Source organism: Calypte anna, chromosome 12 (assembly GCF_003957555.1).
Source record: "Calypte anna isolate BGI_N300 chromosome 12, bCalAnn1_v1.p, whole genome shotgun sequence".
In the NCBI taxonomy this organism is placed as follows: Eukaryota; Metazoa; Chordata; class Aves; order Apodiformes; family Trochilidae; genus Calypte; species Calypte anna.
Window position 1 is genome coordinate 4627705 of NC_044258.1, and position 14470 is coordinate 4642174.

A 14470-nucleotide genomic window follows, 5' to 3' on the forward strand; every position below is an offset into this window, starting at 1 on the left:
GGGGGGTTTGATTTTTATTTCCATGGTGCATCCAAAGACAAGTTGTCCAGCAGTTTGCTCAGAACCCCTCGGTTTTCAACTCCTAGGATATGTTAAAGAAGAAAGCACTATTTTAATGTTTGTCTTTTTAAAAAAAAAAAATAATTAAAATAATTTGCATAGCTAAACTGTTGATCTAAGGCTTCTATGAATGGTGTGGTTATGTTTGACAGACAATGTCCATTAAACAGAGAAAGACACTAGGAAAGCCCCGTAACATTTTTTTTATTATGTTTTTGTAAACACACATGCACACACACCTCTCTCTCTCTCTCTCAGGAAGGGAGGTCCCCATCTTCCAGCCCCCTTTTGGTGGAGGATGTCAGGACATCCTGCCTTTTCCTACACCCAAGTTGGACCCAACTAAAACCAGTGACTGCAGTTTCCACAGCCCAAGAGGTCCCCTACAAGCTACCACTGCTCCAAGGTTCTGACTACATTCCAGGGACATCCCACAGCATCACAGAAAGTTAGGGGTTAGAAGGGACCTTGAAAGATCATCTATTCCAACCACCCTGCCAGAGCAGGGTCACCTACAGGAGGTCTCACACATGAAGAACATCTCCTGCCTGTTGATATAGCCAGGTTCCTGGATTTCAAGTCTCCATCCTCACATGTTTACACACAGGCAGTCACATACACCAAGCCAGCTGCACTTGGGTAGCCCAGCCTCTCTCCTCTCACCTGGCACAGAGGTGAGCAGCCTGCTCACTGTCAGAGCTAGGGCCAGCCCCTGCAGCAGATCAGGTCTGGGCTGGATACTGCTCCCTACCTGGAGAAAGGTGCTTCAGCAGCAGGACCTCTGCCTTCCCAACTCACAGCCCCTCTCCTCACAGGGAATGAGCACAGGCAGCTTCCACACAAGCTCTTCCACCTGCCCCAGCATGAAAAGGGGACTCCATCTTCCCTCTGGCTGCTACAGAACACCTGGAGCATCTCCTCCCTGTTCTGGCACCATCCCCCCGATGGAGCAAATCCAGACAGTCTCTGCAGCTGGCCTTGCTGCTAGGCTATGCTTTGGTCAAGCACGTGCTCCTCCCCACACACAACCCAACAAGCAACCACTGCATGATGGAGGCCAGCATTTTATTTTTTTAATATGAAAATTAATTTAAAAGTAGAAAGAAAGCGTCCCCCAAACAATAAATATTACGCCTTCATGAAATAAATTAATGTTGAGATTCTCTGCAGGGGGAAGTCGCTCCAATCACAGATTCAAGAGAAAGTGGCACTTGGACCAGTGTCCCCTCCCAACCTTCTCCACTGCATACTGCAGTGGAAGCAGCAGCAGTGAGCCCACCTAACCCTGCATCTGGTAGGCCATGGCAGGGTGAGATGTGGCCTTCACACAGCCTGGCAGGGCTGAGGAGCTGGGAAGTCACTAGGATTCCCCTCCAACAACCAGCAAGAGATCTGGGAATGCTCCACTCATCTGGCACACACAGCTGGCATCAGAACCACAGGGACCAACCTACCTTGGATGGGACCCTCCAGAAGTGCCTGGGGGAGCCTTCCACCAGAACCCTGCCCTCCTCGCTATGGCAGGAGCCTGCCTGGATCCCTCACACTAGTTCATGTGAATTTGAAGAGGATGACAAATTGTTTGTGGGGTGTTTTGTTTCTTTTTTCTTTTTTTTTTTCCCTTTTCTTTTTTTTTTTACATCAATCCCCCCTCCCCCCTGTCCCGACATACACAATGTAGAAGCCCTCCCTCCCTTCCCTGGAAAAAAAATTGTTTCACCCCCAGCCTCTGCTGGAGTCACCCCCAGGCCCACACCTCCCAGAGTGAGAGAAGTTCACAGATAAGGCAGTTCATGTGAGAGGGAGGTGGGCCCTGCCAGTGGTCAAGCCCATGCCTCCAGGCCTAAGAAGGGCAGTGACTTGCAACACCAAGCCTCCCCCTTCCAGACGAGACAGAGAACAGAGACAGACAGACAGACAGAGCGTGGGAGGGAGGCACTCCTATGGTTTGCATTGCTGCTTCCCTCCTCCCCTGGCTCTTGCTCCCTCTGCCATAGGAGGTCCACTCTATCCCCCTCCCAGCCCCTAATACAATTCAGATCCTTGACATCTAAAAAACAAAACAAAACAAACAAAACAACCCCCACGCCAGACCCTTCGCATCCTTCTCCACCCACTGCTATAGCCCAGAGGGGAAATTCTGACTCCCAAAAAGGTCCTGCAACTTTTGCCTCCTGGCGGAGCTGACACCGAGCAGGAGCTGGGCCCATTATTTCCCTGTGATCTCTATAACATCGTCGTCTTTGTCCTCGTCATTAGAGCTGCATCCCACCTCTGGGACCTCCTGGGGTTCAAACTGAGGCACCTGGGACCGAAGGAGGCCCCCGGCCGGGTAACCCGAGTGAGGGGACATGTAGCCAGGGTAGGCAGATGCCATGCTCCTGGGAAGGCTGCTAGGCAAGACGGGGGCTGGGAAAGGAGCAAACATCCTGGGCTCGGGCAGGAGTGACTGCGTGAAGGGAAGCGAGTAATTGGGCAGCACCCCTGCCAGAGAAGGGTTTAGCATGAATGAGGGGACGCTGGCGGTGGCTGAGGTAGCAGCAGAAGAGCTGGCGGTGCCGGCTGTCAGCAGAGGGTCAGTAGTCACAGGGAACACCAGATGAGGGTCTGGGAGTAAATTGGGCAGCTGGTAATAAGAGGAGCCAGTGCCCACGTACAAGGAGTTTCCTGGTTGGGAGGCAAATGGATGGGTTAGGTTGTGGTTTAAAGAGACAGGAGGCATGGCGAACCCACCAGAGACGGGGTACCCGTGTTCGTAGGGCTGCACGGACGATGGCAGCTGGCGCTTCTTCTGCTGCCTGCGGGCCTGCTCCTCCGGAGCCGACGGCGAGGTCGACTTGCGCTTGCTGCCCCGTAAGTCCAACACCGAGTGGGCATCGACGTGCTGGCTGGTGGCTGGCAGGGCTGAAGACACAGAGGGAGCCATGCAGTGAATCCCCACATGCTGCTCGGCTCCTCGGGCTGCCAGGCTGGGCGCGCTGTCCGTGTGAGTGGGGTGGCCCTGCGTGGTGTTGGTGCTGGGAGAGCTGTGCCGGGACTCCCGGGCAGCTGCTGCCTCCGCATACTGCTGCAGCTCACTGATGATCTCGGGGCTGTCAGGGGATATGGGCCGAGTGAGCTCCTCCGCACTGGGGAGCTGTGGTGATGAGGCACTGTGTCTGCCGTTGCTTGTGGACTCCAGTGAGGAGCTCTGGGAGCCTGGAAACAAGGAGATGGAACAGGTGAGAAGGAAATCTATGGAGAAGAATCTGGGGGCTAAGAGTGGAAAGGAAGGTGGGGATATCCTCGGAAGACTGTGGGGTCAGCTTTGAACACAGGAGTGATAGAAGGCATTTAGAAAAGATGCCCCAGACACTCGGGTGGGAAAGTGCATGAGTAAGCCCCATCTAGCACTCAGAAACCCCTACCTGAGGCAGCTGTCCGACGGTCCTCACTGCCCTTTGGCTTCCCAGTGGTCCGGATAGCAAAAATTCGCCCATCACTGGTCCGGATATAAGTCCCTGGAACAGAGGCAGAACAACTTCATTCCTGGTTTCTGTGAGGCTGCCCAGAAAGGAACACAACAGCACTGCTGCAGAAGGCCACCCCACAGACAATGCAGGAAGAGGGATCAGTGCGGGGCTTCTCCCCACTTCTTCACTGCTCATCTCCACCCTCTCAGTTTTCCCGGGCTGGAGTTTACCCCTCCAATGTGCTGAACATGGAGCTTCGTTCTTGGGACTGAGTTTGCTCTGGGACTATCAGGAAGTGTTTGGCTGCCCCAACACATGCAATGGGTGCTTTGAGAATGAGATACCTGGCCACAGGTATCTCACAGGTTGCTCTCTCCGAGGCAACAACAGCCACAGTTGCAAACGCCCCGAAGCATGAGCTACAACAGCACACCTAAAGCATGGACTGCAGAGCCACTGCAGAGTCCAGATCTCCTCCCCTTGTTTCTTTTCCTCTCAAGGGAACTGATTCATGCTTTCACATCCTTTTCTTTGCTAATTAGCATTGGCTAAGACCCTGTTCACAAGTCTTACCCAGACAGAGATTACCTTTTGTCCCTCGGATGATGTGGATGCTCTCGCCAGCACTGATTCTGGCCTGTACATCAGTAGATGTGTTTGTACCCGGAATCACAATATCTGGCAGAGGGGGAAGAAACAGAACAACATCCATGAAATCACATACCAACACACTTGGGAACAGGGAGGTGCACCACAAAACCCCTTCGCTTGCAGTGTAGTTGTGTCTCCTACAAACAGTGCTAGAAGCAAGCCCTGAGTTTATTTCTGAGCAGCAGAGGTTCTGCAGAGGCAAAACCATGCAGCTCTGGCACAGCATCTCCCCTATCCCAAGAAGGACAACTGGCAATTGTTGCAGGCCCTTTTAAAGAGAATTCACTCCCAACAACCCACTAGGCCCATGCCTCTTACACACGTGCAGGGAAAGCCCTCCAGGAACACGGGAACCACTGAAAGGCAGTGAGGCAGTACCAGTGGCTCTGTTGCCTGTCTGCCCATGGTCCATGTGGGCACCAACAGCTCAACTCCCTGGGAGCATCAGCAACTCACCTGTGGTGGTGACAATCTTCTGCACAAAGACACCAGCTCGCTGTAGATAGTTGATGGGGAAGTTGACCGCGGGGTTGGAACTTGAGGTGGATCCTGCACCGCCCATGGGGACATGCCGGGGCATCATAGGAATGGGGGTGGATTGGACTGGGCGAACGCTTGCCACCGGCTTGTCCTCACCCTTGAGGGCTGGTCGCCTAGTGAGAGAGGAGAGTGCAGTGCCCTCACTGACAGGGTTAAGCATCCTCTGCCCCCTCATTTCACATCTGCAGCACAGGAAGAAGGGGAAGAGGCAGGTACTCACCAGTTCCTCTGGCTAAAGGCAGGGATGCTCGTCAGGCTCTGGTCACTGGCTGGGTAATACTGTGCGTAGGACGGCCGGGTGTAGGGGACGGATGCTCGCTTTTCCTCCTCATAGCTCTTCTTGGCTGCTTTCTTCTCTGCCTTGGTCAGCTTGTGCTCCTTCCGGTCGATCAGCAGTGACTCATGCTGAAAAGGCTCCTGCAACCCCACAGCACTCAGGTTTTGACACCAACACACCACAAGAGGGAACCAACATGCCCCAAACGGTAGCCACCTAGTCTCAACATCAGCCCTCTCTCCACCCCAGGCTGGAGCAGGGAAGAGGGGATTTGGGAGGCTAATAATGGCCAAAGCAAGCATGGGGCAATGCTGTGGATGTGACCAAGGCTCATCTCAAAGAGTGACAGCCAGCTAAGCCATCAGTCACCATCACTAAGGCTGCCCAGCCAAGACCACCGCTCACAGGAAAACCCAAGAGCCAAAGGCCAAGCTAAGAGCACAAAGACAGAGCCTGCTAAGAGGTCACACAACCACCAGAGCTCCATGGCACCTTGCCACAGGCCCACTCTGCAGTACACCCCTATCAGAGAAACTCTACACAACACAGGCAAGTTCTGGTTATCCCAGCTCTGGTTTAAAGCCACACCAGGAAGAGAGCTGGCAGCAAACCAGGATATGCCACTGCCAACTTCCTGGCACAGCATTAAGTTGAAGAAAGGGGTGCCCCCTCACCTGTCCAAGGCAGAGGTAGGTCTGTCTGTGTAGAAGATACTTGCAAGAACAGGGCTCCTAGGGCCCCTCTCTAGAGAATTTTTTACCTATTCCCACCAGTACATACATATGTGTGTCCTTCTTGCCACCATGTTCTCATCACACAGACAGACTCCTCCAGCCTGACTGTGCTTGTGCAGTGTTGTGCCATTAAGGAAGAGGGCTGGTCTTACCTTGGTGATGAGGTGAGGATACTTGAGACAGGCTAATTGTAGAACAGATTCCTTCATCTTGCTTGGATTCAGGGAGAGCTGAGCAGGGTCAGATTCCTCTTCCACAAAATGCAGCAGGTTCTCCACCTCCCGTCGGGTGAAGTTCAGCACTGGGTTCAGATCATCCACCACCCGGTCTGGAAAGGAGAGGGAATGGAGTGAGCAGAGAAGGGATGAGATGGGTACTGCTGTCCTTCCTACACTCCTGTTCTAACATATCTCCTTCCTTGCAATCTGAATGATCCTCAGAAGCATTCCATAAATGTCAGGGCAGGGAGAAAAATCATCAGCCCTGTTTAGACACAAGCCTGTTTGACCAAGCCAGGCTGACAAAAGCCTTGTGCTCCAGACTGCACAGTAATGCAGTGCAGGTCATGGACCTCCTGGCATGCAAGAACGTGAGGCTAATTACTGATGGTGTTTCATCTCACATTGCAAGGCTCACAACATACATGACCTGAGACATAACTGCAGCCACATTAGTACATGCCCTCCCACAGATCCCACCAAAAAGGCTCAAGTTAAGAACCAGGTGCTGAAATTTACAGAACACTTTTGAATCAAAAGCTCAGGATAGCAGCCATGGTCCCTCCCTTGTAAGAGTCCAAAAGTTTTCCTTGGGCATTCATTCCTTCCTGCACACAGGGCAATTGGGAGCACATGGACAAAACATCTATATCCAGGACCCTCCTGTGATCCAGCCCAGCTGCCAGGGGACTCCACCTTGAATATAAGACAGTGTTCTGAGCCTATTACCCTGAGCTGCTGCCTCTGGAGTTGGGTTTCAAGACAAAAAAGGACACAGGCAGAACTCTTTCTGGGTCACCATAACCCTCAGCTGTGTGCTCTACATGAAGAGCTTGACAGCTGACACAAGCCAGCACTAAAGATACTTCTGGTACAAGATCAGGTCAGAACTGGAATGAATGAATGAATGAATGATTCTTTGCTCCTAAGAAAGCACTATCAGTCAAGGATGTCAATATATATATTAATGTTGTTACTCTCCTTCTCTTGCTACTGGAGAAATGGAGGTACAGAGCTATGTAATAGGTAATGCCCAGGTTATTTAACACAAATAATTCCCAGGCACTGTGGAGAACAGGATGACAACCCACTGAGTCTCCAGTCTCTTGTAGCAGCCAGGAGAGTAGCAGAGAAAGCAAATGGCACTGCGTCTGACTGGTAGCTCAACCATGCTACAGAATGCAGGCTCCACAACCACTACTGTTCTGCCATGAATTTCTTTTTAGGGTCTCATGTTCCTGCTAGCTAATAAACAACAGATAAAGCTTTACAACAGTGTCTCCATCACTTCTTTGGCTGACTCGTTTCCAGCCTTAAAAAAAGAAGTTACAAAAACTACAGAAACAGGAGCTAAAATGAGTGAAAGCCAAGAGCAGAGTGCTATGTCCATCCACACTTACCTGACATGCCCTGCTTGGAGATCTGACGGTCATAGATCTTCTTCTCAAGGGTGTAATCAGAAACCAGTCTGTAGATGTGGCACGGCTTCTTCTGCCCGTAGCGGTACACTCGGCACACGGCCTGGGCATCATGGCACGGGTTCCAAGAAGCATCAAACACCACCACTCTGTTTGCTCCAATGAGGTTGACACCCAAACATCCAGCACTGCAAATTGAAGTCAAATTACAGATTGCTGCCCTTGCAGTTTTTCAAAGCTTCCAGGCAGGACTGCCACCACAGCCAAGAGTCCATGAGTTATCTATGGAAAGTCCCCTCTGATCATACAGGCAACATTAAACCTGTGTTTTGTTTCCCAGACTGTTGTTAAGTTGCTGCAGAGGACTAAAGCTAAAATTTTATGCCCCTAGGGAATTCAGAAGCAGATGGCACTATCATCCCATAATCTTGAGAGTGTACTACAAAGGGGGTTTAAGAACTAAAAACCGATGTGAATACCAAGCATCAGCATGAGTCCTCCACTGTGCCCTTCTGCTCCAGCCAACTTACCGTGTGGACAAAAGGAAGAGCCAAACAGAGGTGTTGCTGGGGTCATTGAACTGGTTAATCAGTCGTTCCCTTTCCGAGGCAGAGGTGCTGCCATCCAGTCCTGAAAAGGAAATTAAGGACACATTTAACAGGTCTGTATGTTTAGGGCAAATCCCATCAGCACAAAACCTCTTCCCAAACACTGAGCTTTGACAGTGGTTCCCAACCAATTCTAGGTCTTCCTCAAATCATGCACTCTGGGACCTCAACCAGATCACTTTGGAGCTCTAATCTGCCCAGCCAGGCAGGTGCAACACAGCCAGCCAGGTTGGGATTTGCTAAACTGAAAGACAAAGCAAAACATTCCTCAAGCTTCACAAGGCCAAGACTGGGAGTGCAACAACACAACAAGCCTCTTAAGGCTCTGTGTTAAGCAAGACAGACAGCAAGCAAGAGCAGCAGGCACAAAGGCCTCACGTATGCTAGAAGCTCAAGGAAATCAGAGAAAGCAAAATTGTGAAAGCCTTTGGCAAAACCCCATAGACTGGATCTGAGCACAAAGTGTACTGGTCTGAAAGAGTGCATGTGGGTATCATGTCTCTGTTCCTGGGCAGCAGGTTGCTTATGGCAGCTCTGCAAAAATCAGGAACAAGTGGCACTGAGCAACTAAAGTAAGAACAATCTGAAAGAGACTTCACCAGAAGAATGCTTCAGAAGAGCATTTTCATCCCCAGGGAAAAGTACAAGAAGATGGTGGGTGACTTTGAGGAATTAGTCCATCACAGAAGATCAAACAGTGTCACACCAAATGAGAGGAGGATTGGCTGCACTCACTGTAATAGCTGATGTTTCGGACCCAGTTGTGAACTCCTCCATCTGAGCCTGGAGGACTTGGCATTGGTCTCTTTGCCAAAAACTCTTCAATGACAGATAACGTAGACAAGCTCTGGCTGCAAAACCAAGATCTCTGTTCAGGAGAAAGCCCCCACAGCAGCAAAAGTGGAATGTCAGAATTCTTCCCCAATGTTGTCAAACCCTGTTTGTGCCAGCACACCTCTCATTAGTAAACTGGATAGTGGTGGAAGTATAAAATCCATGGAGGAAAACGAGAATCTAATATAACAAAGGAGAAAAAGGGAACTGCCGCACCACTCACCCCGTGTAACAACCTCAGTACCAGGAAGGGTTCAACTACTCCAGTATTTGGTGACTGCAGGATCAGTTGTTCATACTTTGCTTACCTGAAGACCAAGATCTTGTCTCCAAGTTTCACACTTTCCTCAATTAGGTGGAACAGTAACACCATCTTGGGCGAGTTTTCCAAGACTCCTGTCTGGTAATCACACAAGATGTCTTTGGCCTACCAAGAAACAGAGGACTATTACAGGTGGAATTGCTCATTCCCTGTTTAGTTCAAAAGTCCTGTCTCAACCCAAGAGAAATAAGTCATTGCAGAGAGGTTATATATATCCAGCCAGGTACAGGTGACAACGTTACTCTCTACTACTGCTGCTGCCTCTCATTCTAGAGGATACAAATGACAGACTTCTAGAAGTATGGATGAATAGGTATCCTCTTAACCTCTCATAAAATTCTACTCTATCTCAAGACCTCTGCTCCAGCCCATGAGATTTACCACCCTTTAAGTAGATTAAATTTCACCTTAACACATTTTTTTAGAATAGTAAAGTCCACAGCCTTTTCTGTCAGATGAAAACAATGATATAAGAGTGTTGCCTGCACCAGAGTTCCAGAATCCCTACCCAGTGCCATGCAGACATGCTTATCAAGATGCACCATGGCAGGGAAAACAGATGAGAAATCCCCAACTTTTAAACAGGAGAGTCTTTTCTTTGCCCTAGTTCAGAAAACTACCCTGACAAGAACAGGTACAGTCTTTCAGAGTAATTATCTAGTCTATGTTTATCATAACTCTCCAGATGAAGAGTTTTACAGCAGTGGTACTCACCCACTCATAAGTAACGACCTGATTTGCTCTCTCCTGAAAGGGGTTGAAGCCAACACTTTGGAGGAACTTGCTATTGGTAGCTTCTCCAACTGGTGATGCCAAAGCATTACTCTCTGTTTTGACTTTAATCCCCTGAGGCTGGCAGCGGGAATTAGTACTTGCTGTGCCAAGGTCATCCACATCCAAATCCTGCTCATTTGCCAGATTCTCCTTTTGCAGAGCTTCATACAACACATCTGGATGGTTCCAAATCTGAGGGAGTAAGAGACAAAAGTGATTAGTTCTGCGCTGGCCTTTTTCCTGCTAATGGTTGTAGACTGAAATCCCTCCCCAGCTATTCAAAGGGGAGAACTAATCCTTCAATCACCTCATCATCATCCCCATGTGGAACTGTGAGGCACTGCAGAGAAAACCAGCCTGACTGCATTAAGGCAGGGAAAGGAGAGAACACAACTTTGCCATTACACAAGGTATAAACCACCTTAACCAAGGCTCTCCTGACTTTAAAACTGCTGAATTATTTCCTTGAGAACAAACCAGAAGACCACCATGCATCCCTCACAGCACAAGTGCAGAGGAAGCTGCTTGTTTGCATTGCAGCAGGAAAACGGTTACACTATCAGCTCCCTTCATCTGATGGCTGCAGGCATCTGGTACAAGTTTGAACAAGACATTTAACATCTCTGCACTCCAGTTCTGAAAGTGGGGATAACAGTCCTGCTGGGACACAGCAGGGCACTTCAGGGAGAGAAGATGCACCTGGACAACCACAGTTCTATTTCCTGTTTTCACTGATACTCCTGCCTTTCCCCTACATACTAGAATATTTCTTTGCAGCTCCTGCCAAAACCTACCTTACAACAAACACAGAAAGCTTTGAGTGGGTTCAGTCCCAGCCAGCCACTGTTGCCTGCATCTCGGAACCGGTTCATGAACTCGGTATAAAGGGCCCGTTGGATCTTTGACAGGCGCACCAGGATGACATGTTCTTCCTTGGATGGGAGCTGAACCTTCAGCACGTTGTGACCTCGCCTGTGGAGGAAATCAAGAGAGAGAGATAAACTGAGTGGAGGGAATTTCCCAATCTGATCTCTCTGTGGCTGCCTCTAGGGTAAGATTCTGACTTCTTGCCCACCTGGCTGCAGGGAAAAAGAGGTCTAGTCACACACTTCTCTAATGCAGGACACTTCTAAGACACTCTCCCTGCAGCCAAATACCAACTGCAAGCACAATTACAGAAATCTTAAATGTTACAATCCTCTAGCACAGGCCACAGCATTAGAGGGTGACGAAAGTCCTGTTTTCTATGGTAGCTGAAAAACAAAGACCTGAAGTCTCTTTATAGATATGCCACTGACTAAGATGCTCTGTCCAAATCACTGGTCCAGCATCTAAGAAAACCTCACCTGAGAACAAAGCCGATTTGCTTCCAGAGTGGTGGAGACACTGTCACTGTTCCTACCTGAGATTTCTGAAACACTTTCAGACCCTGGGGTAGAAGGTATCAGAAAATGCACATCCAAATTAATTATTAAGACATCAAAATAAACCTGAGGTCACTCTGATGCAGTTAGAAGTAGTGTTCTCCATTAACAGAGTCTGTGATACCAAAGCAAACCAACTTAACTTCTACCCCAAAGGCAAAACAGAGCCATAAGGACCACTTTGCAGTTGACAGATTGAATATGACAGAGATTGAGAGAAATATGGAGCTACTAACTTAAGAATCTCGCCTGTGGTTTTCTCTGTGTGCTTAATATCCTCTCACAAAGATAAAGTACCTGTTTAAAACTCAAGCCTGAGAAGCTGGATCGATGGGCCAAGGCCAACTGTATGAGGTTTAATAAGGGTCAGTGTTGGGTCCTGCACTTGGGTCACTACAACCACACACAATGTTACAGGCTTGGGGAAGAGTGGCTGGAAAGGTGCCCAGAGGAAAAGGACAGAGGGTGATGGTTGACAGCGGCTCAATATGACCCAGCATGTGCCCACGTGGCCAAGATGGCCAACAGCATCCTGGCTTGTATCAGAAGCAGTGTGGCCAGCAGCACCAGGGCAGGGATCATCCCTCTGTGCTCAGCACTGGTGAGGCCACACCTTGAATCCTGTGTTGAGTTTTGGGCCCCACACTAGAAGAAAGACATTGAGGTGCTGGACTGAGTCCAGAGAAGAGAAACAAAGCTAGTGAAGAATCCGAAGAACAAGTCCTGTGAGGAGTGTTTGAGGGAACCGGGGTTGTTCAGTCTGGAGAAAAGGAGGCTGAGGGGAGACCTTGTTGCTGTCTATAACTACATGAAAGGAGGGCTGACCAAGGTGGGTGTCAATCTCTTCTCTTATGTAATAAGCAATAGAGTGAGAGTGAATGGCCTCACGTTGCATCAGGGGAGATTCAGATTGGATAATACGAAAAATTTCTTCACCAAAAGAATTATCAAGCACTGGAACAGGCTGCCCAGGGAAGTGGTTGAGTCATCGTCCCTGGATGGATTTAAAAGCCATGTAGATGTGATGCACAGGGACATGGTTTAGTGGTGGACTTGGCAGTGCTAAGTTTATGGTTGGACCTGATGATCTTGAGGGTCTTTTCCAACCTGCATGACTCTGTGATTCTCCAAGGCAGCATGACTAGCTGTACTGCATGAACTCAGCAAACAAGCAGGCTGATTTGGAATGAAGGAGCTGTTGGCATGGACTACACCCTTAAGAACTCCTGGTGGACTCACCGCTGCACAAAGCCTTCCAGCAGGCTATGCAGGACATGGCTGCGATACCTCATGAGGCGGACATCTTGAGGGGTGCTGTCAATACACTGCCCGTTTAGGATGGGGCGCTCAAACATGTTGCTGAATTCCTGCCGTGAGCCTAGGAAGTCAGGTCGGACAAAGTCTACCATGCACCAATACTCAATGAGGTTGTTCTGGAGTGGGTAGCCAGTCAGCACCACCCGCCGGCGGGAGCGGATGTTCTTCAGGGCCTGTGAAGTGCTGGCATGGCAGTTCTTTATCCGGTGTCCCTCATCACAAATAACCACATCTGGGCCAGGGCGAGACAGAGCTTTCTCAATCCCTGAGGACAAGGAACATTAAGTGTTAGTTAGAGATGAGTAAGACAAAGGTCTGGTTTTATATGGTCACTTAACTTCATAAAAAGAAAAAAAGGGGTAGTTCTTAAAGACAAAAAAATGCAGTATTCACTGGTGGCAGAGAGCAAGGCTGATTGAGGAAATCAAATGTGACTAGACACTAGCTCCAATTTAGCATAATGTGGTAATGACCAGGCATGACTGTCCCTCAATTTTTGCTCAATGACCTGCATTGCATCAAGTTCAGTGTCTTGCTTCAGATCAGACTGGTAAAATCTCACACAGACAAAACCCCTGAGTCTGGTGTACTGACTGCCACGCTTACTTGCAGCTACTGCAAGAAATGAAAGACTCAATCAAAACTCAATATCCTTCTGTCTCCAAAGATACAATCCTGCTCAGCAGAGCCTGATTATGTCAGGGATGCTAAAAGCAAATTCTAGGTTCTTTCCCTGTGCTGCCAGCCAGACAACAGGATCACACTCTCTTCTCAGTTGAGGACTGGCCTCACCTTTCAGAAGCTCTTGCTGCCGGTCTTCCTCATCCAAGTCAATAATAACAGGGCCAGTTTGTTTCTTTGTTTTCTTCTTCCTGCCAGTGGCAAAGGACTTCTTCAGTGAGAGGAGACGATACATCTCATATCCCATCAGCAGCACACCACCCTCTATCACCCAGTCATTCACCACCTTTGCACGTGCAGCTGTTGTCCTGCAAAACAAACCAGACAAATAAACTGTGAGCTTTCTTTCCAGTTTCAGTTTGAATCACTGGATTGGAGTCTCCTGAGAAAAAAAAGACCTGTTCAATTAATTAAAGTATTTTCTTGCATCAAACCAGACAGAAGAGAAACAATCTGGTACAGAGGAAAACAAAACAATGTGTTATAGATAGAAGGGTTGAGAACGACAGATCCTCACAGGAACAGAGCTGTAGAAGTTTGTCATGTACAAAAGCATATGAAACTTGAGAGGATCCTTTTTAAAGAGCTGCTGAAGAGACTGCCTCTGCAAAATCAATTTTCAGAATGAGATGCTACTGTATGTGGTTGTAACAGTCTAGTAATTTCTCCCTTGTTATTATCTCTTCCAATACCAGTGTCCCTCAACTATTCCTTCCCTGCTAGTCTGCTCAGAACTGATTCATACCAAAGCACTGTCCTCACTCAATTCTCCCAGAGCACACTAGATCATATCCAATAGTAAACACATGGGAGGAGCAGCATCAGCAGATTCAAAGTACATTTCACCCAGGAGGTGAAGACCTCAAGAGATGAATGTATGAACATAGCTAATGAACTGAGAGCTCCCCAGGATCACTGTGCTGTCCTGATCTGTGCCTGACAAATGATCCAGAAAGAAGCAGAGATCTGCAAGCCAAGAATACACTTCATACCAAGCTGTAACTGCAACCACAAATTTCTCCCTTCTGGACAAGGAGGCTGTGAATAATTTGCCAGAATCCCTCAAGAACAACACAATTCACAGAAACTCTCAATGTCAGGTAGATGAATCGCAGGGGTGTGAAAAATCCCAGGAAAAGACCACAATGTTTAAAGTACAA

General features: G+C 48.8%; 1 protein-coding gene across 7 annotated transcripts in view; it reads right to left on the bottom strand.

Annotated features, from left to right (window-relative positions):
- RAD54L2 (RAD54 like 2) overlaps positions 1–14470 on the bottom strand; it is a 67935-nt gene continuing 53465 nt past the window's right edge. For 5 of the 7 annotated variants that reach the window (XM_030458688.1, XM_030458685.1, XM_030458687.1 and 2 more), the window contains 14 exons: positions 13422–13618; positions 12552–12894; positions 10683–10860; positions 9829–10080; positions 9101–9219; positions 8694–8809; positions 7881–7980; positions 7333–7538; positions 5867–6042; positions 4924–5120; positions 4620–4816; positions 4101–4190; positions 3468–3560; positions 1774–3258 (listed from right to left, as the gene is read on the bottom strand). In XM_030458688.1, coding sequence (XP_030314548.1) covers positions 2270–3258; positions 3468–3560; positions 4101–4190; positions 4620–4816; positions 4924–5120; positions 5867–6042; positions 7333–7538; positions 7881–7980; positions 8694–8809; positions 9101–9219; positions 9829–10080; positions 10683–10860; positions 12552–12894; positions 13422–13618 — 3253 coding nt within the window. In that variant the 3' untranslated portion in view covers positions 1774–2269. Of the gene's footprint in view, positions 83–1699; positions 3259–3467; positions 3561–4100; positions 4191–4619; positions 4817–4923; positions 5121–5866; positions 6043–7332; positions 7539–7880; positions 7981–8693; positions 8810–9100; positions 9220–9828; positions 10081–10682; positions 10861–12551; positions 12895–13421; positions 13619–14470 lie in introns of those variants that run through there. The other 2 variants (XM_030458690.1, XM_030458689.1) reach the window with 2 other exon arrangements.